Source organism: Python bivittatus, unplaced genomic scaffold (genome assembly GCF_059951505.1).
Source record: "Python bivittatus isolate LINGU-HERP-01145 unplaced genomic scaffold, Pbiv_v1 ctg000090_np1212, whole genome shotgun sequence".
In the NCBI taxonomy this organism is placed as follows: Eukaryota; Metazoa; Chordata; class Lepidosauria; order Squamata; family Pythonidae; genus Python; species Python bivittatus.
In genome coordinates, this window is record NW_028277046.1 from 3,714,918 (window position 1) to 3,740,958 (window position 26,041).

The following is a 26,041-nucleotide window of genomic DNA, read 5'->3' on the forward strand; positions in this document are numbered from 1 at the left end:
CAATCCAGCAGCGGAAACAAGGGGACTCGGTTGCCATGTGCACCCGGCTCGGCTTCCCTAATCACGCACCAGCAACCCTTCCGTGCGCTGATCAATGGCAGCCGTTCCCAGCCATATATTTGGAAACCTACTTTATTTCCTTACTTAACTGCATCATCTGATCGGCTCCCTCGCATTTCCCTGCAAGCCTGGGCTTTCCATGCCCCGATGCAAAACAGCCGCGGTCCGGGCGGGGTGGGGAGCGGGAAGGGGGAGACGGGGGAGCAGAAAGAGGAGTCGCCCCCAATGCACCGTCCCCACCTTCCTCCGCCCGCGCGCGCTCTGCGCATTCGACCCCCCACCCCTTCCGTGGTGATCTCAAACCCCTCTGAAAAGCCACACTGCAGACTGTACTCTCCTGCCAGCCGCGGCAAAATATCTAATACACAATTACACCATTCCCCCACCTTCCCCATCCACTTTACCCTTCTTCTTCTCCTTCTCCCATGCACATTAAAAAAAAAAAATCAATATTCTTCCATAATGATGCTGGGGAGGGAATTGAAAGCATGTCGAATGAGAGCAGGCAAGAAGAGCTTGTCCTTGTAAGGGTCTCCGTCTTGTCTCATCCATACCCCCCCCTTCCCACAAAGGCTTGTGCAAAACTAGGCTAGGGGCCGGCCAGCATGCTCAAAATTCTGCATCCTTGGCTGGTTTTCTGCAAAGGAGAGCCCAAGATTCTAGTCCTTAGGATTTGCAGATGGGAAAAGCTGGGGGGGGTTTCAAAGCATGCCCAGAATATCTCCTTGCATCACCACCACCACCACGGCGAGAAGCAAAAGAGAGGAATAGATATGCAAATGAAGTTATTTAAATTTTTTCCATCTGCCTGGCATAAGCAGTGTGCAAAATTAGAGGTTTCTAGTATGGAATTTAACATGGCCTGGCATAGCTTCTGTTTATTTTAGCACGGCGTCGGTCTCGCGACGGATTTTAAATATAAACACACAGCCTGCTTTGCCAACCACTGGGGCACCACCGTGGCGCAAAGTTTTGCACTTTGGCCCCGAACGCAAATGCATCCCAAGCGGAGGAAAAGGTGCCCTTTGCTGCTCAGGAGGATGGGCGCTGTAGTCAAAGGCACTGAAGGATCAGAGGCCGCCGATGCAAGAACCAGTGGGATTTGGCACGGCGTCTGCAAGCCTCTCTTGCAAGGGGGAGACCAGTTTTAAGCGTTAATTTAAATACAGAACAACCGGGCCAAGCTGGTGACGGACGTCTTGGAGACCAAACCCGTTCCAAATTTCTGCAAAAAATCCACCTTTTTTCTAGGAGAAAATGCTCCCCACCCTGGCAATCCGACCCCTAAGGTTTCACCCCCCTGGCCAGGTGAGCAGGTCACAGCCAAATATCCGAGATGCTCACCTGGAATAAGGAGGCTTAGGAGGCGTGCAGACGTGTCTTTTTTACAAGCACCAGCCACGAGACGGTGTTCAAAATTCACAATTGGGGAGGGGGGCAAGGAGCTATCTTTCTTCACGAGGAAGGAAGAAGTCCAGATGAACTACCGATTTGCAAAGACGGGTTTCTCTCATTTCCCTACTTCAGTGCAATTCATGGGTTTGTGGAGGGGTTGGGACGAGACAGCTCTGGGTTCGAATCACTCACAAGTAGGACTAACGTCTCCTCAATCAACTAGGTTTGCCCGACCTGCTTCACACCCACCTTAAGGTAGGACCTTGGGTTCATGAGGTATCAGCCAGGCCAAAGACCTTTCTTTGGGGTGGCCTCTAGTCCAAAGGGTGTTCAAAAACTAGCCAAAATTATGTTGTTCCAGCCAGGGTAAGGCCCTAAATTTAGTTTAACCAGATGGCAATGATAGGGGGTTAAATTTCTATGGATCATTTTTAATATTTGCATGGGATTTTTGAAGTCCTGGTTCTGTTTTTGACTTCGCGGTGCCCCCTCAGAGAGCCCATTTTGACTGGAACGGGCTGTAAATCCTGGAAAATAAACCAACATGAATGCAGGTGATAAACCAGTATGCGGATTCAACAATGAGGGTGAATGAGTTTGAATAACCAAGTTCAAAAGCAGACTCTTCTATGCAATGCTCTGCCAGGTCTTTTTTCTTCCCCCAAAACCATGGTTTGAAAGAAGTCTGGCTTATGTTTGGGCTCAGCCAACCAGGGGCAGAAATCTTGAGTCTCTCCAGGACTCCTAATCTAACCCTGGATTCCAAGGCGGTTGTCACTGTCATCTTTGATTCTTGACTCTCATTTTTTTTTTAATGTTTTTACTTGTGAGCGGCCCAGAGTCCTTGAGAATCGGGCGGCATAAAAGGTAATAAAGAGAAAGAAAATGATGAAGAGAAAGAAAAGCCAAGCTAATAACCCTGGAGAAGAAGCCTACAGTTGCATCGGGGCTCTGATGGACAAAGGTTCAGAAATAAATCAGAACCGTTACATCTGCTCACCAAACATTCACAGACCATAAACCCCGAACGCAAATGTCTACAAATGAGTTTATTCCAAGGCCACAGGAACTGCCCTGCTTTTTAATCTCATTTTAGCAAAGGCCAGAACTTTCTTCTTTCCAAAGGCGAGCTCACCCTAGCACTCGACGTGCCAAATTAGCGTTGCCGTCCAAAGAACGAAGACCGCAAGGTCTCTGACCTTGGGTGACCCTACTGAGAAGGCTCCGTTTCCTAGCCGTGGCTAGGAGACCACAGGCATGCCACGGCCCCCATGAAGGAAAGCCCCCACCCCTCAATTCTGCTTTTCTGGTGCTCCTCAGCTTGGGACCCCTACAAGCCAGTTCTTCACAAGGAGCAAGACCTCCATCAGCCAGAGTGAGAGCAAGCTCAGGACCCGGGGGATAGTCCCAAACATCCAATGAATGGGAAATGTGAGCCTGGGGGAGAGGGGGCATTACAATTCTCCCAATCCTAACCCCTGTGGACAATATCCATCCACCAGCAGCCTTAACAGCTATCCTTCCAATTATCTAGTGATGCATAAAGGATTTCCTGATTGATTGGACTCTTGGAAGATATTTCAGCTCCTCGCATGACCTAATGAACAGCTATTCAAAAATGAGCTTCAAGCTATCCTGCACTGAGCTGAGTCCCTCAACCCTTCCTGGTCCCAAACTGCATGTAAGACCCTCTGTAACTCTTAAAATTCGTCTTTTTTAAAAAAAAAACATGTCCATCTCTTTTTTCCCTAACACACGCAGACGGCTTAGAAGCGTCCCGCTGCCAGACTGGAACGACCCTCCCAAGCTGAAATGTCATTAAAATCTGCAAAACGCCTACGAAGAGAAGCCGGGCGGGCTCTCCATGCACCCTCTGGGGTGCCAGCTGCCTCTCTCTTTAGCCCGCCCAGTGCCAGCTCCCCACCCGCTCATTCCCCATCTTGGCCTCTTCCGAACCACGTCATCTTCGCAAACCTGAACAGCCAGCTTTGCCCGCAGATGCCCGGCGTGGTGGCAGTGCCCGGCGTGTCACTGAAATGCCCAACTGCAGTCACGCTGCGGCCCCCCAGCCCATGTCAGCCTTTGACAGCCAGACTTAATTCCTCTTTTTTATCCCCTTAATCTGTCATCTTTATCAGGCTGGGGAAGTGCCAAGCGGCGTGCTGGTAGACCCAGTCCCGATCAATCTCCACATTACAGCTGACAGAATGGTGCTAATAACTTATTGATCTCGTGTTCGCCGAGCCCCACCGGGGCCGAAAAGGCTTCCATTGATTGGCTGGAGGGGAAAAGAGCCTCTGGGTTGCGCGCAGAGCGGAAAGGCTTCGAATGGTCTCCTTCCCCGGGAGCGACGAAGGGGAAGGGGGGAGCATCCGGGGAAGGGGGGCAAGCGCACGACAAATGACTCCAGAGGATGACAACAGGAAGGAAAGAGAGGGGAAGAAAGCATAAATGCAATGCGTGGGAAAAGCAGACCTTCTGGTAGGAGATGGAAAAGTCACCACAAGGTGATCTTCTCCTTCCTTTTTGCGGGGGGGAGAGATCTTGCACTTTTTTTTTCCCCTAGGGATTTGTATATGCATAACCACCCACCTGAGATCTGAGGGGTCCCTAACCTTTTAGCCTTCTGCAGGGCCATGAAGACCTGGCTGTTCCCCCAAGCACTGAGCTATGATGGCGGTTCAGCCGGGAGGCTGTTTGGTCTGGTGCCTGGGGGGCGGGAAGGGTAAATTTTGTTTTTATCTCTGCTTTGATTGATTGCTGCGAGTCACCTAGAATCGTGATATGAAATGGGTGGTCATGTAAGTCCTGTAGATGGGTGGGTGGGTGGACAGATGGAAAAATAAATGGATGGACTGACAGACGGACGGACGGAAGGACAGACGGATGAACGGACAGGGATCTGGATGTTTGGAAGCCCTTGGTCAGGAGATCTCCAACAAGTCCTCTTATAGTTAACTGGGTTACTCCTTTGCAATTAATATTAGTGGGGGATTTCTACTGATTTTTTTTTTAAAGGAACTATTTAACTAACCCCCCCAGACCTCCTTTTGAGGGCAACCTTCTGGCCCTCAACTCTCATTTCGGTGTTGAAATCATCCGGATATCCCGCTGGTTCAGAGAACTTTTCTAAAAAAAAAATCAGAAGGGTGACGCTTCCAGCCCCATTTCGTGGGGTTTTCTCTGCTTGCTGCTCATCCTAGAATCGGGGGAAGGAAATAAAGGGGTGCTCTGGAAAGAGGAGGAAAACAGAAGAAGCAAGTGGTGGGGCGCGTGCAGAGAAGGGGCGCGGGAAGCACCGCGCCAGCTGCACCAAGTTCTTAATTGGTTGGGCTTTCTCCCCCCCCCCAACTCAAGATGGCCAATTAGTTCCCCACTGAGAGGAACAGCTCAGCAAGACGGGACAAGATGATGCCCCGCAAGCCCAGCTCAGTTATTGGGGAAGCAGCGGGGACCCCGGTTAATTTATAAGCCGCAGCTACATTACGTGATTTAGCTTTGCGCCTGGATTCCCCTTCCAGCGCAGTTGTCCCCCACCCCACGGGGAATAGGTCTGCAGGGGGGGGGAAAAAGCTTGAGAGATTTGGGAAGCCTCCAGCTGTTCCTCTCCCCTCTCCAAACAGCTCTCTTTTAAGCCTCCAGCCTGAACGAAATCCAAGTCCGCTCTGCACTCAAGGCCCAAACAAGGAACACACAAATCTATAACATATTGATCTCCTTACATTTGCACAAGGCCTAAAATAGGGGCAGCCAATCTTTTGGCTGTCATCAGCCGTGCGCTTTCCCTTTCTCTCTTTCTTTTTTTTAAAAAAAGGAAGAATTTAGCTTTCAAAAGCCACCAAGAATGCAGAGACCGTGTCCAACAGTCAGAGGGAATCGGCGCACTCTCTGAGCCTTTCTGTTGTTGTAAAAAATAAAACAGAGGAGTTAAGACTCAGGGGGACCGGGCACAACTCGTTTGCTTTTTTAAAAACGGAAACGGCAACCCTGAACTTCAGTGTTTGGGTTCCAAAAGTCGGTGGCATGGCCAGATGCAGGAAGGAAATAAGGAGGCATCTTAAAAAAGAATATAAGGACGTCTGGATTTAAATGCATCTATACACATCCTCACGCAGAAGCCAATCCAATTCAATCCAAGGGGGTTCCTACGTGTATTACATCCACACAACCCCCATAATAAATTATCATCCGAATTTAAGGGTCTTTTGAAAGAGTTTTTCCAGGTGGCACTGAAACCATTTCTCTTGCCCCAAAACCTCCCAGTTCAGGGAAAGAAAAACGATTTGACTTTTAATAGGAATATGATTTGCTAACAAATGACTCTTATTTACAACACACTATTTGGGGGGCCAAATCTGGCTTCCTATGCAGTAGTTTTGTAGAAAACTAACACATTCTACCAAAAAATGGCTTGATGCTTGAAAAAGACTGCTGTGCAATCTTTTACAGGGATACACAAACACCCACCACATGTATACATGTGGAGAGTAAAATACTCATGTGTCAAATAAAAGCTAATTATCTTAATCTCTGGGCGCACTTGGTTGCATAAAGTTATCCACAGAATCGTTCCAACTGCTGCTTATCTTTGATCAATCCTTCATCTGTGGAGACTATTTTAACTATGACTTCTCATTAAAGCCTCATAAAAGCCTATCTATTTTGTATACCCCTCAAGGCTGGGGTTTACTTTTGAGAAAATGCCAATACAAGGCTGCAGCTGTTCTTGTTCCCATTTTGCAGATGGGCAACTGAGGCCAAGGACCTCACTGGTTTCAGATAGCCAAATGAAAACCAAAGTTAAATCCACCAGCTCAGTTTGATTATAGAAAGCAAAAACAGAGAAGCAGCTCCAAACCAGGATGTGCTTCCTTATATGCCTGAAAACATCAAATAGGGCCTGGTTTCTCAATGGAGTCTAGCGTAGCTCTCAGTTTCTCTGCCATAGCCGAACTCAGGCCAAGGAATGTGCAAAGAGCCTTCTTCTCTAACTGCTCCTCTCTAATTCAGCGCATCACTGTGTTCAACCAGACGCATGTGTAAATGTCACAGGTTGAGCATAAACTCAAGTCTTCTCCTGTTTTGCCTTTCACAAACGTTATCAAGAGAAGTTGGTTTTCTCCACTACTGAAGATAAAATATAGTCATCATGATCAGCAGCCTCATCCTTGAAGGTATTTTCTCTATATCCTTCTTTATAGGGCCCATTACCAGATCTTGTGGCCGTGAGTTCTGCAAGCCTTTCCAGTTTATTTCTGCTCTGCTCAGACCCTGCTCCTCTGTCCCTCTGGGACTCTGATTCAAATTCCTGCAAGCCCAGCTCTGAAAACATTTAGGTCCTCAAAACAAACCAAGATAAACTCTAATGGGAAAGCTTCTGCATCAACTCTGAAGAACCAGCGATGAATATTAACAATGCTAGTTTCTCAGGTTAAAAAAGCAACGTTAGAAAGAAGTAAAATTTATCCTTTCCCCCCCTTTTGATTCATGTCATTTCATAAATATTCATTCTCTTCCTCCCAGGGTTAATCTCATAGGTGATCCCAACCAATCAGGGATCCTGTACATCCGTATGGTGCAGTGGTTACAGAATCTGCCAATTCCCAGATACATCTGGAGGGCAAAAGGTTAGGGAATGTTGGTTTGCAGTGTCAGACTGGCAGGAAGGAGATCTCAGATCCAATTCTCTCTCTATGAAGTTGACTAGATGGCTTGAAGCCAACCTATTCCACTTAGGTTAACCTATCTTCGTGACCTGCTCTGAAGATAAAATGTGGGGAAGCGGAAAAAAAGAACACACTGCATATCTTTGGCTCTGCACAACAAAAATGGCTATAAACTGAAAACAAACCCAGCAAATAGGACTATGCCAGGCCCACATGGAACAGGGGGAGAGGATCATTTAAACCTATGCATGCAATAAACATCAGAAGACTTTGGGGACGTTGTTAAAAGCAACTGCAATTGAACAATAAAGTCAGTAACTTTGGAGTGGGAAGAATGAAGAGATCCAAGTTGGCAATTTCAGAGGACGTGCTCCATTCTTACGTCTCTCTTCCTCTACCGCAACTGCCAATCTTGCCTTCAGAGCGAATTCGCCCCATCGGATAGGAAAAAAAATGGGATTTGTTGATACGCATGCAAGAAAGCCTCTCAGGGTCCCATGCCAGTTTGTCCCCTCGTGTGTTGCTCTCAGTTAAGATGAACAAGAACCTCATCCTTGCCCGCCAAGACGATGGCACCTTACTGGGGAATTTTGTATCTCTCCGAGGACGAGGAGCCACAGAGAAAGGTGGCAATGAGGTTAAGGAACAAAATTCTACTCGGTGCCACCTGGAAGAGCAGGGAGGGGAGGAAACCCCCCAAATCCTGCAATTAAAGAGGAATAAATGATGAACATGGGAATGGTTTTATTTGCAGATGGATTCTTCTCTTGCACTTCCCTGATGTGAAGCTAAGGACAACAATGATTAAGATTCCTACTGCTATCATTATTATTCCTATTCCTTCTCCTCTATTGACTCAGCTGAGAAACCCAAATTCTGTTCCACCTTTCTCCTTCCCGGGTGGTCATCAGAACAGCTCTGCAGCAAATCGAGCCAGAATTTTTTGGGGTGGGGTGGGACATCCTCCCCTCTTCTCCCTATCCCCCGTTTACCTTCTACGAATCGCACCGCGAATTCCAGATCAATCATTTCAGGGCAGGGACTATATTAGAGATTCATTTCTTTTAGATGTAGGAACGCTTGAAGGAGATAACCAACATCTGGATGTTGCTCGGTTACAGAAAACGGTTCTGCTTGCAGAAACAAAGAGCCAGCCGGATGGGCTAAACTATTGAATCACTGGACTGGAAGGATAGAGCAGATAATTTAATTTAGCCTCCCCCGGTGTGGATTTTTATTACCCAGGCAATGTTGGACGCCGCTTAACCGTACGCATCCCTTCTCTCCAGCAAACGTACATTGCGATCTCATCCTGCAAAGAGTCAACCAAACCGGGCTCAGGAGATCGTCGGCTACCAGAGGGCTGCGAGGACCCCGAGGGCCACAAGAGGGCAGCTGAGAGTTGGCATTCCTTGGGTCTCTCTCCTGCCCTCTAAGGGTGGACTAGATTTTTGCAACACGGATTCGGTCGCCCTAGATGAAGAGCCAATCTCTCCATGCCGGGTGAGAGGGTGGCCTTAGCCGCACGCGGTCTTACTCCGTGATTAAGAGATGCCGGTAATACGTCCGGGTCCCTGGTGGGCTGGGCTGGGCTGAGCGAGATACAGCTAAGCGTTGCATCAGAGATCTTAAGAACACCTCAATCATTGACAGCCGCTCCAAGAGCAATCGATGGAGCAATTAGATTTTATCAGCGCCGGCTCTCTCCAGCCTCCTCCTCTCTTCCATGTGCTCACGAGGCATTATAGCTACGGGGGGCGGGGGCGCGCATTCTGGCCTAGGAGACTGTTTTCCATTTGCAGTCTGGGTTTTTTGGGGCGGGGTGGGGTTAATGATGCCAAAGATAATTGGAGTCAAAAGCGATCCGAGTCCTTGGCAAGCTGGACGCTTGCGCAATTAGCCGGATGCACTTTTAAAACCCAAAACGGAGCAGGGAGACCATCCACGGCCGTGGCTCGGAGGCAGCCCTGCTAATTTCCTGAAAAATAAAGAGCCGTCTTGCAACCAAGCACCATTGGCTCGGATGCGTGCGGCAGGCGCCGAGGCCACCCCACCACCTGGGTTTCACACTGGCCTTCCTCCAGGCCCCCTTTTTAAAGTGATCGTTCCCTTACAGCCTCCCCACAACCCAGAAGAGCCGCAGGACAGGGGAGAAGATGCAGGGAGGGGCGCCTTTTCCAACCTAATACTTGTAAAAAAAAAAAACAGGAGGGTTGAAATCTGGAGAGCGAAGAGAGAGAACGCACGCTGCAAGCTTCAAAGGGGGTTCCTCCACCCTCTGGATTCAACCCGTCCCCCTCCCCGACCCTCAAAAGCAAAAGGAAGGGGAGGACGTGCAATGCATCAATTCAGAATGCATTTTGGGGTTTTGAGAAGCCTGGCTTGTGGCACGAAACAAAACAGACCTCGATCCAGCCTTGAGCATTTGGCAGGATGTGGCATTCTTGTTGGGCCAAAATCTGTTCCATTTGCACAATTTAAAAAAAAAGGGGGGGTCCTTCCGCCATTCTCGATCGTGGCTTTTTTCAAAGTTTCAAATTCCTTCTCAACCACTCAATCAACAGCTCCCTCGTGCCTTCCTACAGGGTGCTGGCAAAATGTAGAACCGAATGTTTAAAAAAAAAAACAGGGTAAAATAAATAAATTAAATATGACCCTGGACCAGCCTGTCTGGGTGTCTCTCTCGGGTCTCAGCATCCTGCCTCTTTTGCCCAGCTTTGTGGGGAAGCTGCCGGGCACGCCACCCAGCCGAGCTGAAGGGCACCTTGCTTGTGGAATCAATGCGCCGCCCACCCAGGGGAGAAAGAGCACAACCTTTCCTTCTCTTCCCCTCGCCCCCCAATTCTGCGGCACGACAAGCCACACTCTGTTGAAGCTCTGAAAAGGTCAGACCACAGCAGAAGGTGCAAATGAGGGCGGGCAGGGAGCCGCACGATCCGCTTTTGATTAATGAAATTACACATCCAACCGAGCTCTCTTTCCGCGCCGCTGCCTGCAAAACTCCCCCAGAGAGGTTGCTCAGCTTCTCCGGCGCGGCAGGTGGCCGAGCCCGGGAGGGGATTCCAACAGCCGAGCCCGCCACGTCTCCCCACCCGGGCAATTCACATGCACACGGAGCAGACCCGGCCGTGTTCCTCCGTGCCGCTTACCTGCCGCTCCCAGGCCGACCTCGACGCTGCTTCTTTTGAACTCACAGCGGCTCTGCGTCTCGGGCATGCCGAGCTGGCGGCTCTGGTGGAGGCTGGAGAGGAAGGAGGTGAGATCACTGTTTTGGCTGTGAAAGAGAGAGGGGAGAAATGGGCTCACATCAGCATCCAGAGCTCCTCTTTGGGGGTGTCTGGTCCCCACCACCTTCCCCGCTGGCCCCCCAGGATTAACTAAGCGCTGCGTTGCAAGTCTCCTTCCCCCCCTCTGCTTCTTATGTCCTTACGCATCTCCTTCTTTTGCATGGCCTGTTTTTAATTTCATTGCACAACTGAATCCTGCGTTTAAAAAAAAGCAGGGATTTGCTCGAACGGCGCGCATGTGGACGGGAGACGGAGGCGCCGTGCTTTCCTGCCCATTTCTAGGGAATGGCGAGTTATGAAGGCTCTTCCTCCCAGCGCTCTCAGACCTCTTGTCAAGGGAAATCCACTTGCTGCAAACTCCTTGACTTAGAGAAGGCAGAGGAATTGTAGACTGTGGATTTGGGGGAGCGCTTCTGGAATCAGAGGGTCCTCTCACAACCCTCATATTCAGGCTCTTCCCCTTTCCAAAACGTTAAATCAATAACCCACAGGGAGAAACAAACAGAGAAAAAGGAGGAGGAAGGAACACAGAGCTACTCTTCCCATCCTGGTTCCCATCCAGATGTTTCAAGCCACATCTTTCCCATGCTGCTTGGGGATGATGGGAACTGTAGTCCAAGCGTTCCGCCCCTTCTGGAGGAGCAGAAGAATCCACAGGGGGAAAAAACCCGAGTGGCTTGGAGAGGTAGGGAAACGCGTCCTCCAGGTGTTCGTTTATTTTATTTATTTATTAAACGGATCTAGAGGCCAATTCCCAATGACTCAGGGCAGTTCACAAGTAAAATAAAAGTACTAAAGCAAACGAACAAGAAAAAAATCCTGCATTTTTTTTTTTTAAAAAAAAAGAACCATCCACGGAGGAAGTCAAACCAAAGTATTTTTTTAAAAAACCAAGTTACTTGCAAAGCGGAGCCGCTGTTTGTAATCTGTCCCTGTAGTTAAGTTGAATTTGCACAGTCCTCTGCATTTTCAAACACCCTGCGCAAGACGTGGTTGTTTAAGGGGAAACAACAACAACAAGAAATGAGGTGCCTATACAAATATCCCAAGGTGAACAAGGGTAGAAATTCACTGAGATGGTCGCAGCTGAAAAACCTCATCACACCCGTCAAAACTGTCACTCAAATGGCATTCCGTGCTCTTGCATACCCAGCACTCATTACGGCGATGATTCATCATTTCAAAATCAACAAGTATTTGCTAAAGACCACGCTGAAATCAAAAGACCATCCCTTCCTGCAAACGTCCACTATAATGGAGCAGAAAAAAGCAGGCAGGCAAGCAATTCCAAGACATGCACCTTTTCAACCCGTACAATAAAAAGGATGGCCTATTTGCCGGTCCCGGTGAGAAAGTCAAAGCTCCAAAGCTTGCCAAATATGAATTAGGACCGGCTCAAATCCGTAAGCTTCTAAGTTTTCCAGAACCCCTTCATCAGACGGGGTTTCGTTTGACGGAGATGGGGAAGAGGCAAGGATTTGCAAATGGAAAACCCTCTGCACCCCAAGACACAGCCCACAGCCATCTACTCACTTGATCTAGAGTGGGATGAGAAGTATACTTGGAACAGCACCTTTTCTAAGTCCTCTGTTTTAAACAGCACTCCCCCCTGCAGACACAACACACCCACAAGCACACTGCATCCTGACCACAGTTTGGGAGAAAGGACACATCTCCCATTCAGCACCCCGCTTAATCGGTCATCAGCTTTACGACTGTGAACTTGGACATCGCAATGCTCACCAGTTGATTTTCATCCCAACTGCCCAACGCCCCTCAAGAAGTCACCTGCGGACTTCCACAGGTATTCCCCCCGCCCCTTAACATCCTTCCCCATGCCCGATCTCACCACCCCCTTTTCCACCAGCCAAGGCAAACCAAGCGTACGCTGAAGGGTTACCACTCCCGGACTAATTCTCAGGTGAGAAGGCAGCTGGTTTATGGATTGAGTCGCATTCCAGAAGGCCAGTAATTCTAAAGCTTACAGTAGCCTAGATGCACCTCGGAGGTGTATTAGGCACAATATCTGCAAAGGAGTTTAGAGGATTAATTTGAGGCGATTATCGGTTCCTGTTAATCATGCAAATCAATACCTCTGCAGTCCTGGGATAGAGGGCAGCTAAAAGCTGTCATCAACATAAGAGGAAAGGAGGAGGGCGGGACAGACGTAGTGCATGTGCTAGCAAGTTTCGCTCCCATCCTGATCGAAAATATGTCTATGGTTATTTGGGCTTATATGCATTAACCATGGTGCAGCGTTATAGGGTGGTTGGACAACCTAGCTCCTGTTCTAAGAGAGGGGCAAAGAGGGCTGGGTCCCTCAAGGAGGTGGAGGGCCATGGAGGTCACACCTTCAGAGCATCCCACCTTCAGAGCAGCAGGTGGGAGGATGAGATGGTCAATTCTCAGAGGTCTTCTTAGAATTAAAAGATACATACACACGCTCCTCAAAGACTCTTGGTAACGTGAAAAAAAATCCCTATGAATAGAAAGGCCCTATGGAGCCAACGAGGCCATCAACAGAACAGAGAGATGACCCTGAAGAAAATCCATGGCTTCTGCTAGGAAAACACAACCTTACCCCGGGAAAACAGGAAAGGATGAGAAAGAAACTCAAGATTGCCCCACTTTAACTCTTTTTTGCATAAGAGGGAGGAAAGGAGAAATGCTGTCAGGCTTTCAAGATTCTGTTATTATAACCTATATTAATAAAGTAGAGTTCTGGTGTTTTTGTGGTATCTGTTTCCTGACCTGGTCTACCTCAAAAGGCTGGCACCCTCTTCATTCTCAACTTGAGGATCAATGTGTCTGTGTGTGCTTGATTTAAGTGTCCAAAATCCACATTTCTCCTGACAAGTTGAGAAGACAGTAATTCAACCTATCAATGTTGGCCAGGCTCTGAAATTTGGGAGATGGAAGAACATCACCTCCATTTCTGGTCTCCAAACATTCCCTGCGTTTCTCTTCTTCCACATGATGGAGGGGAATTTTCTTCTCCATCTACCTACTGAATTTCCATACCTGACGCAGAGGAGCGATAAACAGATTCTTCCCTTATTCTTTTATTCGCCTGCAAGTGACCTCTGGTCACCTTTGGAGACCAGCAAGTGATTAAACACAAGACAGTAACCATTTTGGTAAGGAATCCTCTATTTTACCACCAAGAAACGCTGAGAAAGCTCAAATGCAAAGCTAGCGGTTTCCAAACTGGGAAACATTTTCAAGAAACGCCTTCAACTAATTCTAAGGTGCCAGTCCTCAGTGTTATGAGCAACAGCGCACATGCAGTATGAAGACAGCTTCAGAGCTAAGCCAGGAAGCTTCAGAATGACCACACTCAAGACTCACTTGAAATCCCTGCAAGGAAGATCCTCCTGAAGAAGAAAGCATGCATTTCTCCCTGCCTTTTTACCAAATTCACCCCGAAACTCAAACCTGAAACTCTTCCTGCTACCGAACATTGCAAACTTTTTTTTTTTTCCCAAAGTCAGAGGGCTCTTTGCTGGTCGGACACCCCCTCCCTCAGGCCAGCACTCATGCACAAAATCAGATTAGCTGTCTGAACCTTCTAGAGGTATAACATAATATATATATATATATGTATTTTTAAAACCGGATTAGAAGCAAGCTCGCAAAAGGGAGAGCGTGCAAGTGATAAGAATCTCTTGAGAAGCTGAAGAACGGAAAGATAATCCCGTGAAGGACTGAAGCGCATTTTCGACTGTGGTCCACCTTTAACTAATTAATGCCCTGAGAAGGTTTGGCGAAGGCAGGTGGGGTGGGATTCAAGAGGAGCACCATCTCCTGGTTGGAAATGCACCCAGATCAAGGCGTAAACCGCTCCCCCCAAGAGTTTTACCAACAAGGAATGGTTTCTACATTGCATTAAATCAGCAACAGTTTAGGAAGACGGGAAACGACTGGAAAAACTGCTTCTGCAAGACGGTTCTCCCGCTTAAGGCCACCCCACTGGCCGTCTTAAAGCTGTGCATTCCCTCCCGTGGCTCATTTTGACCCCCGTGCCCAATTTTTACTGTTCTGAGTTATTTGCTTTTTCCTCTGAAGACTTCTGCGTACGTATGTGCCTGCAAACTTCCTTGTTCCTATAAATCTACCGAGACTCCCTTTGCACATGGCTGATGCTGTTTGGGCTACATCAAGACACTTGTAACCGCCAGATGTTGGGGTTACGACTTCCAGATGTGCTGGTTGAGGGCTGCAGGGATTACCGCGCGGGGATGGGGAAAATCTACGGTTCCAATCCATTTCGAAGCCCTCGATCCACTGAAGTCCACCAGAAGGTTCTGGACCGGCCAAAATAATTCCTACTTTTTGTGTATAAAAACTCAGAAGCAAAATCTCACGCCCACCCCACACAAAAATCACTAAAAGCAGAAATTGCATGCATATATATATATATATATATATATATATATATATATACAAACAAACAAACAAAGGTAACCAAATTACAAGGAAAAGCACAGGTCCTTATTTATTTATTTATCCTATAAATTTACGCAGCTGCCTTTCTTACTTAAAGGGGGGGGGCAAGGCTAACAAGAAACATACATAGAGGAAATAAACGAGACACCCAGTCCAAAAAAAAAAAAATAAATAAGCTCAGTCGTATAAATTGGATTAATACATAAATATTAATCAGCGCAGGGCAAAAAGGCCAACCAGATTCCACTAACAACTTGGCTCTAAGGTCTCTACGTTGGTATGTAACAACCGTGTGAACACCATGGCGAAAACACGATTTTAAATCATGCCCGGCGAATTTTTTTCCATCCAAGTAGACTCATTCATTCATTCTCATTCATTCGGTTGGTTGATACAACTGTCCGTCTTATAACGGTGACAAAAATGCAAAATAACACCCTGACCTCTCCAGACTCCCTTGTAACTTGGTTACGTCCCACATCTGGGTAAATGCATCTTCTCTGCACCTTTAAACCTGACATCTCTTCTGACGGCCCTATTAACCAACACCACCTCGGTTCAACCCGGGTCAACCCACGATGGTTGCTGGAGGGAACACAACGTAAGTCATAAACACCGTATAACCACCTTAAACCACCCCACTTGGCCTGGGGCGGGGAGGGAATACTTCAAACGTGGGGATGGCTAGCCCCATAGAGGCCTGCTGTCTTCAGCCCCAGATCCTTCATCTCCTGGGACTCTCTTTTTCCTTTTTTAGTAATGTTTTCAACTTGATGTTTTATGTATTTACATATATTTATGGTTTTAATGCTTTGTGTGAGTCGCCCAGAGTTCCCCCATTGGGGGGAGATGGGCGGGGGAGAAAGTTAAAGGAAGGAAGGAAGGAAGGAAGGAAGGAAGGAAGGAAGGAAGGAAGGAAGGAAGGAAGGAAGGAAGGAAGGCAGGCAGGCAGGCAGGCAGGCAGGCAGGCAGGCAGGCAGGCAGGCGAGAGGGGGGAGAGAGAAGGAAGGAAGGAAGGAAGGAAGGAAGGAAGGAAGGAAGGAAGGAAGGAAGGAAGGAAGGAAGGAAGGAAGGAAGGAAGGAAGGAGAGGGAGGGAGGGAGGGAGGGAGGGAGGGAGGGAGGGAGAGAGAGAGAGAGAGAGAGAAAGAAAGAAAGAAAGAAAGAAAGAAAGAAAGAAAGAAAGAAAGAAAGAAAGAAAGAAAGAAAGAAAGAAAGAAAGAAAGAAAGAGCTGGATGGCCTGAGGAGTGCCTTTTTCACACACGCACCCACAGGATATCTAGACAGTAACTGGGGGAAAAACTCACACGTGCAATGGTTAATATCTGTGCTGAACGCCCCAATTAATCTATTGTCTACATTTAATGGGACTAATAGTTTGTCCGCCTCCCCTCCCAAGCACCAGCTGTCCTAATCCATCTTCCGTAATTGCAATATAATGATTTGCCCACAGGAACGGAGGGCTCTGGAGCTTACAGGAAATGGATCTCGGGAGAGCATGTTTGGGTTTGATAACCTCTGGACAAAAAGCTAAACTCGGCCAACTGCTGGAGAGGGCAGGCAGGCAGGCACGGAAGAGGTGGATAAAACTGGAGTGAATGGACACACCCTCAGCCCTCCTGTGGATACAGGGTCTGCCCCATGCAAGTCTCCCAGGTGGGGAACTTGAGGGTGCTACCTTGAAGGTATGGGTGAAGATGCCACCTTGTCCAAGGTGTCCGCATAAATCCACCCCCTCCTGCAACCTGGGGGTGCCATTTTGGGGGGTGGTCTCTTTCCCTCTCACACACACTTATGCACTCATTTCGCATCCTTAGCAGCCACTGGCAGAGTTGTAAGAGGCTAATGGACACAGACAATTAAACCTTTAAAAAAAAAAGGGCTTGGTATCAGCTTCTTTGCATCACCACTTGCCACTCTGCATCAGTACGGCGTCCAAGGGTTGGCACGCCAAGCAAGGGGGTGTTAAAAGATGGGGCGCCTGAAGAATCCAAAACGAAGGCCAGGGACTGCCAGATTTTTGCAACTCACGCTGTGGTTAGTCGTGCAAGCTGGGGAGGATAGGAGTTGAAGTCCCAGACCTCTAGGTGGGCTCTGATTGCCACCTGCCAAAGGGTAGCCAGACAAAGGGGTAAACCCAACTCTCCGTTGTCCAGAAGACTCACGGCCGCTAAGTTTTTGATACCGCAAACCAGGAAATGTTTGTCTGTACCCTGGGTAGAAAGGCAGGTTAGCAATCAAATGCATAGCAATCAGTCCCGTTACGGTACAGGTGTCCCAATCTTGCATACAATTCGTCAGGATGTGATACTTACTCCTCATTCTCTAACATCTGGAGGAGCAGACAGGAAAACTAGAACTGTCTATGCAAGATGCTCTCACATGACCAGCAATGCACAGATTGGCAGATCTTCTGCCAATATTAGACCACAGAAACTTGGTTTTGGGCATGCCGGCTAGGGAATTCCAGGAGCTGAAGTCCACACAAATTGGTTGAAAAACACTGGGTTAAATAAGGATGTTTTAGGCAAAAACCGAACCAGGGTGCAGTCAAAAATCCTTGACACGCCTTTTGGCGGTCTGAAAACCAAGAGAAAAAACTAGGACTAAAAACAGCTTTAAAAACACCCCCAACTGGGGGGGATGCCAAGGGAAGGACCAGAACAATTGTAGGGCCTGGCTGGCAATGGGGGCACGCATTAGCAGGAGCCGCCCCCGGCTGAACAAAACCACGCCGCCTTCTAGCTCCCTCTGGTTTGCAACTGCAACAGCTGGACGACTTTAACGTCAAAGCGTACTTTCCCTGGGTGCCCTGCCAAGTTTCCCCCAACCTTTGATTTTATAAGCCTCTACTATTTTCCTTTGCTGTTTATCATTTCTCCCCCCCCCCTTTTCTTCCCCGGCCAAGCGCTCTTGAACTTTTCTCGCAGCACCTGGAGTTAGGACTTTCATCCAGCCTGGAGAACCCACCGCCCCCTCGTGTGAATCTGAGTAATTCAACGCAGAGCCTTGGCACTGCCCCCGGTAAAAAGTCCTTCATCAAGGTCAGCGTCTCTCCGAGCTCCTGGGGAGGTAAAACCAGGGCTTCTGAGTCAGCCGAAAACAAGGAAGGAGATCCGACAGAAGCTGACAGCTCGGCTTGATCCGAGCCCCCCCTCCTCCTTCCCGCCCCCGCCGCAGCACTTATCGCCTTGCACAACAAAACCTTCCTAATCAGGGCCGTGCGGGCAATGCCTTCCTTCTCTGGTCGATGGCAGACAGAACGGGCCAAGGTGGGGGGCTGGGGGGGCCTTTGAAAAAGCCAAACCAAAGCCGAGCAACTCCCAGATTTGGGTCAAGGCTGCTTTGCACCGCTCTGCAAGCAGGCATCGAATCTCCAAGCAGGAGGAGGAGAGGCACAGGCGTGCTCTGATTTGGAACGGGGACACGCGTGTACGTGTGCGTTGGTGTGTGTGTTTTCCTCCAGAAAAGCCATCGGGCCAGACAGCTCTGCAGGGCCGCCTGCGTCCAGCTCGTGCGTTAATCGAGAGATGCTATAAAAAGAGACGTTTGCTGGAATTGGGGGTGTCAAGAGCTGGGGACGCCTCTCCTTCGTTTCTGGTGCTCCCCCCTGCAGGAAAAACATGTTATCAACAGGCAAGCAAACATTTGGGGTGACCAGAGCAGGAGAAGATGGCCACCCCCCCCCCAGATGTCGTGAATTTACAAATCCCAGCAACCCTTGCCGCCAGCCACCGGAGAGGGACCCTGGGAATTGCCGTTTAGCAACACTTCCACGATCCCCATTTGTGGGTTTAAGTAATCTTCGGGAGCTCAAGGTGCCTTCGTGACAAGCTCTTCTATTTCTTCCCCACAACACCCCTGCGAGGTAGGCTGGGCCGAGAGAGAGCGACTGGCCCAAAGGCACCCAGGACTCTGGACCTAGAGGTTTAGGGTCTACCTTGCAGGGTTGGTGGAGAAGGTAACGGAAGAGGAATGGCGAGATCAAACACACCGATCTCGCCCTTCCTCTTCCGTTACCATGAAAGACAGAACAGATCTGGCCCCGCAGAGATGAACCAAGGCGGCCGTTTCGTTAACGCACAAACTTCTCCACTGCGGACCCACAACTGCACACCGGCAGCTTTTCTGCACGGCGCTCTTCTCTCGCCCCGCTGGCCGTTCATCTTCATCCACTGGCCTAACGCAGAGTGCAACTGACAGCTATAAAATTTGGCTCTCCGCATCTATCAGAGCGCCTGCGACACTGATTATCTCTTGACCACAACGTGGCTGTTAATACGGAGGCCCGCTGACGGCAACATCCTGTGTGCGCAAGGCTCGGTTAGCTTTCACCTTGGCTAGCATTTGCGGGTCAGCAGGGGGAGCGAACAGCAACAGAACAGATTGTGCAAATCCAGAAAACAGGCCTGGCTGAATTTAACAAGGTTGTGAAAAGGCCACAAGGCCAAAAACCAGGTCTTTCTGTTTTTCCTGGGTTTGGTTTTATTATTTTAATTATGCAGGTAGTCCTCATTTAGCGACCACAATCGGGACCAGCAACTTGGTCGTTAAGGGAAGCAGTTGCTAAGTGAACCCGCGACTGTGTCTACAATCTTCCTTCAGCTTTCCTTTACTCTACAGACTTGCGAAGGTCGTAAATGAAAGGACTGGTCATAAAGATACTTTTTCATCACCGTCATAACTCCAAATGGTCACTAAGTGAGGCAATTGCGAAATGAAATCTCTTGTTTTTATTGTTGGGTTGTAAGCTGCCCAGAGTTTGGTTTTAAGATGGGCGGCTGTACAAATAAATAAATAAAACTACATTCAACTCTCTCGGATTTTCCCAGGCCTGCTTCTGTTTTGCTTCCAGCTGGAGAAAGTCTGACACTGAGTAATTCAATGATGATTTCTTCAACAAATCATGATTAGTCAATGAAAGCATAGTGTGTCACCCTAGCGAAGTGCAGCACTCTTCTGCCTGTTTGTTTCCTATTCACAGGGCAGGGGCTTACTTTAATTTTTGTAAGCATTGCTGCAAGAGATTTCCAGCATCGTGTAAAAGAGGTTTTAATTTTAAAACATTTTTAAAGGACAAGGTGGACATTCTGGAATAAAGAAGTCAATTTAGGAAGAGCTATCATTCGGAGCATTTAGACCTTCAGAGTACAGGTAGTCCTCGTTTAGCGACTGCCTCATTTAGCAACCATTCGCCGTGATGAAAAAGCAACTTTGCAACCAATCCTCCCATTTACGACCTTTGCAGGTCTGTAAAGCAAAGGAAAGCTGAAGTCAGATCATAAGCACACCGCTTCGCTTAACGGCAGAGTTGCCGGTCCCAACTGTGGTTGCTAAACGAGGACTGCCTGTACCAGCTCACATCTGAACCCAGCCTGATCTCTGTTCCAAATTCAAAAAATATTAAACCCTAAAAGACTTTCTTGAGCAAACCAGGATTTCCTTCCTTCCCTCTTTCTTTCAACTGCCCCAGTGGTGCATTTTTACAAGGGGACATCACTCAACGCAACAGCTTCAATAGAAAAGGGATGCTTGGAGGTTACGCTTAGCGCATCAGTCATGTGTGTGAACTTCAAAGCAATGGGAAAAGAAGGATTGCTCCAAGAGACCTAAAGAGATGGCAATCTTTTCTCCTTTCAGGAAACAGAGAAGGGGGGGAAAAAGAAGTTTCAGTTGTGCTCAGATTTGGTGCCAAGAGGAGAGAGAGGCCAGCTTGTTCCTAATTAAGGGTGTTTTTTCCCCCCATCAAGGACAGCAGAGACAGTGACCCCAAGGGGAGAGCTCAGACTGTGCAAGAACAACAAACAAGGAAGTTAGGAGAGGCAGATCAAAGGAAAATAGCGGGGAAAGGCAGGGAGTTTAAGGGAGGGGACCACCAGCCCCCCCTTCAAAAGGTGCCTGCTGATTTGGGGAAGGACCCCTCAAAAATACTTGGCACCTCGTGCCAAGGGGGGCCAAGCTTTCAAACGTGGGGTTCAGAATGAAAACGGGGGCAAAGATCAAATCGTTATCAGAGGGGCGTCCCCCCCCCTTCTTTTTTAGTCCTTCTGCTGATCTTTTATCTCCCTCTCCACCGGAATGCCCCAGAAATTAGGATATTTCAGCCCGTTTTAGAAAGTAAAAATGAGCCTTTGAGCTCCAAGGCTTGGAAACACAACTGGACGTTGGGCAGCCCAGCCCAGCCGTCCACTGGTCCCCAGATGCCCCTGTGAACATGCATTTTTAAAAAAATCTTTAATCCCATCAATAATCACGGAGTTCTTTGCCTGTTTCTCAAATGCCCACTGAGAGGGCAGGACGTTCAGGCTGCGACCTTGCCACCCCTGTCTCAAGCCACTTTTTCTCTCCAGGGAGTATCACTCTTCCTTGGCAAATCAAATGTTAAAAAAAGGAAAATGTGCCTCACCTTTGGGATAGGGGGTGGCTTCCCTTCCCTCTTGAGCATGGACGTGGTGTGTGTTTCCAACTCCACAGGGCGCAGTCTTCTGCACAGGAGTTCCCTCTACTCAAAATATTTATCCACCCTCTTTTTCCTCACCGTAAAGCCCGCCTGGACTGGCATTTTGTACCAACATTGCACAAAACCAAGTGTTAGGCCTCTGGATAGGAAGCCCTCTTCCACAACCCGTGTGGTGAGTTAAAAATGATGAACAGAACAGATTTCTTCAGGGTCACCGATGACGTGGATGACGAATGCCCACCCGAATACATCGAGTTGCAGGCGTCTGCTGCAGCGGAACAGCATTCGGGTAGCAAACTGCAAAGATCAGAGCTAACCCTCATCTCCCCCACCCCAAAAGCATAAACAAAGCTTTCCAATCCAGCTGTCCACCCTCAAAAACAGTATACTGCTAATCCTATCTTACTCAGATCTTACGACACTGATAGGAAAGTCATCCAAGGAAAATAAGACGGAGGCACCGAAGCATGCATTAGCGGTGTGCCGAGCGGGTCCCGCTTCTGCAACCTCGTTCAGGCTGGCAGGAAGAGAAGCACGTTACCCTCGCCACCAGCTTCTGCTTGCCCAGAAGGGCACTCCGGAAAGCAAGAGGGAAAAGTCAACACCGAAGCCGCCCCACTCGCCTCCATGGGCAACCCTCCCCACTCCTAAGAGAAGCCCTTTCTAAGATTTTCCCGGACGGCGCTCAGCCTACGACGGAAAACTCCACACCAAGAAGCATTACCTGGAAGAGATCTCAGGGAAAGAGATGTTCAGATCCCAGTGCGCCTGGATCCTGTTGAGGAAGGAGGAAGGAAAAAAAAGGAAGAGAAAGAAAAGAGAAATATATTTCGGTGATAGCTGGCTAAACACTCCTCCGGGGCACAGGGAACATTTCCTCGTTTCTCTGCCCGCGGAAGGACAGCCCTCTGGCCGAAAGAGGCCTGCAGGGCGTGCAGAGAAGAGGTGGGGGGCAAGCTTTTCGGACTTTTTTAGAGTTATGACCCGTTTTAACCCAGGTGAGCCCCACCTGGCAAGAACCTGAGTTGCATCTGTATGCTAACCAGGGTTATCTTTGAACCGGGGCTTGCAAGAACCACCATGTTTCGCTTTAACGCTAGCTGTAGAGGAGTAAGAGGATCCTGTGGCTATTTTGCAGGAAAAAGGAGTCAAAAGCAATTCTGCTACATGCACAGTAAAGAGTTAACTATGGAGCACCGGTGGAGTAACTATGGAGTAACAGGAAAAACCGCTAAGCTTAAACTTCCAAAGCGGGCAGCTGAGTTTGCAGAAGCCCACCTTGTGCTATGTGGCTCTCCTCGCGTGACCCCCAGTCCGCTCCAGCTGTAAATAAATCTTCAGCTCTTTCCCCCATCTCTGAAATTAATTCTGCATGTTCTGCCTACAAGCTGGACAGGGTTGCCAAAAAGAGGGAGCGCAAAATCTAGATGCTGGAAGGCAGCGGTGGAGCTAGTTTACAGGTAGTCCTCATTTAGCAACTGTTCACAGCTATGACGGCGATGAAAATGTAACTTTGTGACTGACCAATCCTTGCATTTACGACCTTCACAGGTCTGTACAGCAAAGGAAAGCTGAAGTAAAATCGTAAGCCCAGTCATGGTTTCACTTAGTAACGACTTCGCTTAACAATTGTGGTCACTAAATGAGGACTACCTGTATTCCCACTCTTGATGTCTCTGGGTAGCCCCCAATCTCCCCTCCAAGCTCTACAAGATTCATACCCAAGCTGGTCAAAAACTAGGATCGGAACTGACTGTGGTTTCACAGCCAGGATTAAATCCAACTTGCTTGCACAATGAGCTGTACCCAGCTTTATGCCAGGATGCACAGCCCTTTTTCACTCCAGAGGTCCCTCTTGCGCCCACCCATCTGCAGAGAACTCTACCCACGTCCCCCCCAAATAAATACATCCACGAGAAACATCTGTAAAGCTGCAGATGTCTCCAAAACGATCCACGTTCAGTCAGGAAAGGCTCCAGCTTAATTTGGGGACGAAGGTGACCCAACCCTGATCATGTTCAAGATATGAAGTATAAAACGTTAGGAAAAACAAAACTCCAGAGATATGTTAGTCCAGTCCACAATATATCCCTCCTACCTGGAGCGAAAGCCCGATTAAAAGGGAAAAACATTATTTCCAAAAAAAGGGGGCATCGGCTTTCAAAGGAGGCTCTCAGATCAACGGAGAACCTCCTTAATGTTAATAGCAAAACTGCTTCCCCTGTAAGGTTCAGCATCAAAGCCCTGGAGACTGGCATCTAAACACATTTTTTTTTACCCAGTGGGAAATCCAAGGAGACCCACATACTCACTCGTACCTTGGCAATCGCCACTCTCCGCAGAGCTGGCTAATTAAACACCCATCTTTAAACAAATGAATAGGTAAGAAATGAAATTAAATCCCAATTATCTTCTATCTCCTTCCCCACGCACATTTTTGCATATCCCACCCCCCTTTCCCCCTCCTGCAAAGCTCAACCAAGCCCTCGCTTTGCATTCTCCAAGTTTCTATGGTGTTATCTCCAATTAGATTTCTGAGACTAATGTGTGCTTCGCTTTAGCGGGTTATTCATTCAATTGAAATCAAATTACTAATAATTTGCAAGCTATCAGCCTGCCTGCGCTGCATTGTGGAGGTGGGGCAGAGGGGCAACGAGGTCTCCTTTATAAATTACTAATAATTAAAAGGGGGCGGAAGAGAGAAAGAGGCAGACAGGGCACGTTCCAGCCACGCGATGTGGCTTCTCGTTCCATTTTAACCTCCTCAGCAACCTTTCCTCTTAGGAACAGCTGCAAGGAGTTTAATAAGGCAACCCAGATGAGCCGTTGACCATCACGGCCAAGTGTTCCTCCTCCAAGCCCAGGGACAGGCAGAGCAGGAGAAAGGGGTGGAAAGGACCACAGTCTACTGAGAAAACAGACTGGCATGAAACGACATCATCATGCTGGGGGAACCCAGGACATCATCCTCCTGGCATGGAATGACATCATCCTGGGGGAACCCAGGAATCCAGGAACTGAACAAGGACGTGGCAGGGATCCCTGCAAAAATTTGTCGACTTACCCAGTTCTTTCATTCACCCTTTCTTGGACCCGATGATCAGATCCACAAGACAGGGAAACGAAGGTACAAGGAGGCACCTACGCTTCCTTTTCAACAACAGATGGTTTATTTTCTGTGCCTTTTAGACACAGCCCAACTATACCAGTTTTGGAAACCTTCTGGACTGAAGAACAGGATAAGGGTTATGTCAAGGAAGGAAGGAAACAGGGATCCTCAACGAGGGGTTTTGAAAGCATGGCCCTCAGAATCGTAAGTTCTGCAAGAACTTGATGGGTTCCACAAGACAACCAGAAAAGGAAGGTCGCTCAAACTCAGCCAAGTTTCTATCACTACAGCTTTGCCTTTTGATCATGGGGGCCATAACTTTTTTTTTAACAGGTTCCAAGTCCTGAAAAACCTGAAAAACCCCTCCCCGAACCACACCCTTCCACTGTGACCTTCACTACTAAGACAACATCTACTGATCTGGAAACTTCGGCCACATTCAAGGAGCGATACAATCTCTGGAAATTACAGTCAACCAGGGTTGGTCCAACTAGGCTAAACGCCAAAGTTCTTCCCCAGATGTTTAGAAGACATGAGGTTGGGCAAAGACTCCTAATACTTTTAGACTTTTGTCTCCACTTGGGGCCTTTCCATCCCCCAACGCGGGCAAAGAAAAGGCAGGAAAAGATTTGCGGAGATGCGCATCTGCGTACCACTGCCTAATTTAAAACCCAAACTTCATTGCAACTATTTAAATTAAAAGTATTGCCCAACTAGGCTTTCTGGATTCATTTTTTCCATGCATTACATGCACGACTGCTTTTTAAGCATTTTGTAGGTACCGTATATAAATTTGTTTTTATACATGGTTTCGCTCTTTTTTCTTTCTTTGTTCAGTTGTAATTAAACACACACACACACACACACCAACAAGAGAGGCCACTGACTGACTCAGGAGTAAAGAGAATTGGAAACAAGGTGTTGCTTCATCGAAAACCACGGGAAAGACAACGCACAAGCACGGTGCAATCCGTCCTGAGCGGTCAGGGGGTTGAGGCATAAAACAGGGAGGTGGGTAGCGATGGGGGCTGTTTTCTTTGAACCACAATCAATTAAAGAGCGAAGCAACAAGCCTTTGGGGACATCAAAAATAGCTTTCCACTTAAGGGTTCTGAGATGCGTTTTGATAGGCTGACGACTGCCCACCATTAAAGCTTTCGTGCAGGCTGGCAATTTTGCTATTAGAAGGTAGATCCTGGGGGAGAGCAGTGCGGTGACCACGTTCACTGGAGGCAAAACAGCAAGGACATGGGGGGGGCAATGCAACGGATAATGGCTAAAACACAGAGAAATCCCCCCCAGCACATCTGTCAAATAAGGGGGAACCCTGGAGCACCTCAAATGTGCACCCGACCCTTTTTCAACCCTACCCATCAATCTCACTGTATCTTTCACCCACATCTCTGGCTTCTTCTGCAATAAAGATGGCCAGTGTGGGTGAGATTCCACCCAGCACCCAGGGAAGAGAAGAATATCTGCCCTCCAAACCGTTCACCGGGTGCCCCAAAGACGTGTTTCTCGTATGGTTTTAATTCTGGTTCTACTGTCTTTGGACGCGCCTGCAGGAGAACACGAACGTGCCAGTGGCACGGTGCCACGTGTTGCTTCATCCAGACCTC

General features: G+C 48.4%; 1 protein-coding gene across 5 annotated transcripts in view; it reads right to left on the reverse strand.

The window, feature by feature from the left end:
- SAMD11 (sterile alpha motif domain containing 11) overlaps positions 1 to 26,041 on the reverse strand; it is an 88,985-nt gene that overhangs the window by 31,317 nt on the left and 31,627 nt on the right. For 4 of the 5 annotated variants that reach the window (XM_088136766.1, XM_088136764.1, XM_088136762.1 and 1 more), the window contains exon 4: positions 10,271 to 10,395. In XM_088136766.1, coding sequence (XP_087992892.1) covers positions 10,271 to 10,395 — 125 coding nt within the window. The remainder of the gene's footprint in view (positions 1 to 10,270; positions 10,396 to 26,041) is intronic. The other variant, XM_088136763.1, reaches the window with a different exon arrangement.